Here is a 3,821-nt window from a genome sequence, read left to right as displayed (position 1 = left end):
GTTAGATTTCAACAACCCAAGAAAACTCAATCCAACATTCACAATTACTACGAATCTATTAAAAAAATTTGTTAATGTATTTGGTCAGAACATTTCATTTTAATTAACATCATAAGTATCTACAAGCTTAATGTATAAATTACCACTAAAGTAATACTCCCAAAGTAAACGAAGCTTCCTATAATCATTTAGCATATTATTTTGAAGTGAAAGGAGCTATCAAATGGGAAACATCAAAAGAATGAAAAAACTTGTCAAAACTAACTGAAATTTATAATTGAGATTCCCAATTACATATATAAGGAGGTAACATTGGGGTTATGAAAGAAATCAGATTTAAATTTGACCTCAAAAGACACCTAGGCTCAAACTACAACAATTATAAATAAAAATATATGCACCCACCCATCTTGTTTACTCTTAATTTTAAGCATGCAAAGGGAATTTTATATAGTTACCTACACAATTCACAATGCTTACAAGTTTACTACAACTCATCATTCCCTATTCTTTGTTATTCGAACCCAAACTAAGCTTGTTAGACGTGCCGTCTAGCTTCCCTTCTCATCAGAGACATTCGTGCCGGTTTCATTACTGCTGCCCACCATTGTTCCTTACAGCCACCGACTTTGGTTTCCTCGGGATACACTTAGCTCGAACCGCTTCTTCCTCGTCCTTCTCCGTCGTTGGTCCCATCCTTGAACTCCTAATAAAATGACCAAAATATCAATTATTACAACCTTTTCAGTTCATGTTTTTTAAAAAAATCTTATTCTAAAACGAAGAGACGTTTTGAAAGACGCCCCAAAATGTACTTGTACAAACTTTACCATATTCAGCTCTTCAATCAACTCACGCCATAACCAATTATTTACTACGTACGTACGGGAAAATTCATAAAAAAAAAAAAAAGTGAAAACAGTACTACGTGCCGTTTGACATAAAGAGAAAGCGAACTGCTTGATGTTTTTTTAAAGTACCTGTCAGCATTGTAAGAAGAAGATCTTTTCAAAGCAGGAACGAGTTCTTCCTTCTTGGTCTCAATCAAACTGCCGCTAAAATACTCCTTATCTTCCAATTGTACCCTTCCAAAACTCTTTAATTCCTTCTCTACCCTCTCCACACTACTACTACTATTATTATCACCTGCTTCTCTCGTTAGCGTACACCCGCTACGCCCAGTCATCGACAGCCCTTGATCTTTCAACAAAACAGGTCCACATTCTTTAAACGACATCGTACCGCACGATATAAGCTGCATCAACACAGCAGAAGCTCTCATCCTCCCGCTTGATAAACTCTCCACCGTCCGATGATCAGTGCTGCTGCTTTCGTTATTAGGACGCAATATCAGCCGTCCATCTGCTTTGATCAGATTCTCTAAAGTCTCGGGACTCGAATCCGACGGTGGAGGTGATATCTCGTCTCTGCTCAGCTCTGTTGTGCTCTGGTTCTCGTAACTCAACGACCTCTTCACTTCCTCCTCCTCCTCCCCCTCCTCCTCCTCTTTCGCCGGTTTTCTACGTCGCCGTCGATCGTCTGTCTGAGTAGAAGCGTCTGCAGCGAGTCTTTGAGTTGACTCGGCGCTTGACTCAGTTGCTTTGTAGACCTTGTACTCGCTGAGATCGATGGAGCTCCAAGACTGGTTTCTCCGGCGGTTTATCACATCATCGCCGGAGTTTTTATCCGGGTTAAGAGATCTCGGATCCCTGAAGGACGTGGTTTCGAGGAGGCTTCTTGGGTTTGAGATAAGACAAGAAGAATCAAGAACCTCAGAGCCTTTGAGAACGTATTCTTGACCTTGTACTGGGAAGATGAAGTCGTCCTCTGATAAATCGTGCCAGACGAATCCATTTTTGTAGCTCCTGTAAAAATATTACTAACAAATGTTATAAAGGAAGAAGCTTTATAGATCCAACGGTGGAAGTTTAGAATAGCTTACCGTTTAGAAGACCAAGAGTAGAGACTTGCCATGCCCTTCCCTCTAAGATCATTCAAGCGGTTTATCACATCTGAGAATTTGGAGTAAAAAAAACAAAGTAAAGGTTAAAACTTTATTAGTTCTTGATTTTGAAAGCTATACAATTCGAAAACTTGCCGCTTCTTTTGCACTGTTATGTTCTTGTAATAGTAATAAAGAGGAAAAGGCCAAAGAGAAGAGAGAGTTTGAAAACCTTTTGAACTCAAAAAGCTACTTTCTTGAACAAAAAAGATTTAAAAGCGTTTATTTATTTATCAAGTTATGGATCAAGAAAAGTTACAAAAGGGATGATTGAAAGTACCTTTGAGATAGAGACCATCGTGGGAAGAGAGAGTGACTTCCATGAAATGAGGATGGTCAAGCTGACCATTACGGCAGAGGTAATAGACGACTGGGACTTTCCGGTTAACGATTGGTTTATGACGAGGTTCAGACCAGATTCGGTTACGGTCCGGACTTGTGTCTTGTTGTTGGTCTTTGGATCTCCTGGGGACCAAATAGTTGTTTTCTGTTGTTGTTGTTGTTGTTGTTCCTCTGAACACTCTTGAACTCATCTTTGTTTTGTTTCTTTGCTTGTGGAGAAGAGAAAAAAAAAAAAGTGAAAAGAAAGACGAAGAACACGAAGAGAAGGAGGAGTTAAAGTGAGAGTCTTTTAGGAGGGGGAGTTTATGAGAAGAGTGATGTTGATGGAAAGACAAAATCTTTTGTTTATGAGTTTGGATTTATAGAAAGTAAATGAACAAGAGAGGAGAGAGAGACAGTGAGTGAGTGAGTGAGAGAGATTTTTGAAAAATGGGATGCGAGAGACAAAAGGCTACACAACAAATGAAACTTTGCTCTCTTTATCTCTCTCTCTTCTGGCTTTTCTGATATAAACCATTTTATCGGCTCTTTCTTGTGCCAGTAGAAAAGCATTTTCCCAAAGTCAATTTAAATTTAAAGTTCTACCATGACTTAATTCAATTATTTTGTGACTTATTTAAGGAGTATGTTTTCAAATTTGAATATATATACTACTAAGATTGGTAGAGAACTAGAGATTCTTATTTAAGTTTTTTTTTTTTGGAACTAGACTATACTTTTCATTGTAGAATAATTCAAAATGAATGCTATTTTGGTGAAACTTACTTATTTTAAAGTTTCTTTCTTGGTGTATTTTTTTGTGTAAGTCAGTTGGAAGTTTGCGTTTTTTCATAAATTGTATTTGGATCTGAAGATCATCGTTCATCGACTAATGATTATATGAGCTTCTGTTCCATTTGAAATCGGTCTTGTCGGTTTATAAGCTTCTAAACATGGAAGTAATACGAATTATAAAGTTTGTACTTACATGGAAACATGGAAATCAATATCCATTTTGCGTATTTGTCAGAGAGTTAAAAGTTAAAACACAAAAGAATTAAAAGTTATTTTTTACTAGCTATCGGATTAAGGGTCCGAATAGTAACCGCGGTTTTGGTTGTGCGGGAAAAGCGGTATTACAGTGCGGTACGGTTCAACTGCGGTACATGTGGGAGAAATATATTTGCGGGACAAGTGCGGTTTATACAAAATAAGCGGTACAGAATAATGTTTGATTGGTGAAAAGAACTATTTGCGGTGCGGATTATATATATATATATATTAATAATTAATTATCTTAATTTGTATTAATAAATAATTAGTATAGATATTTTTTTTTTAACTAAGAAACATTTTCATACAGTTATATATGAACTTTAAATACCTAAGTTACTATGAAAATACATATTACTAAGTTATTATGAATTAACTATATTGATCCGAAATTTTTTCCTTTAATTCAAAATTTGAGATCTCTACAAAATCATTATTCAAATAA

The 3,821-nt window shown here is 36.3% G+C and overlaps 1 protein-coding gene across 1 annotated transcript; it reads right to left on the bottom strand.

The window, feature by feature from the left end:
* On the bottom strand, window positions 252–2,812 carry LOC104737118 (protein UPSTREAM OF FLC-like). The gene is made up of 4 exons (XM_010457226.2): window positions 2,283–2,812; window positions 1,943–2,012; window positions 981–1,865; window positions 252–706 (listed from the first exon to the last, which is right to left on the bottom strand). Exons 1-4 carry the CDS (start codon window positions 2,533–2,535, stop codon window positions 592–594), a joined length of 1,323 nt encoding a protein of 440 aa, XP_010455528.1. The 5' UTR covers window positions 2,536–2,812; the 3' UTR covers window positions 252–591.

This window comes from Camelina sativa, chromosome 2 (genome assembly GCF_000633955.1).
Source record: "Camelina sativa cultivar DH55 chromosome 2, Cs, whole genome shotgun sequence".
NCBI lineage: Eukaryota > Viridiplantae > Streptophyta > Magnoliopsida > Brassicales > Brassicaceae > Camelina > Camelina sativa.
The sequence above is the reverse complement of the archived record's forward strand: the minus strand, read 5'-3'. Positions and strand labels throughout refer to the sequence as shown.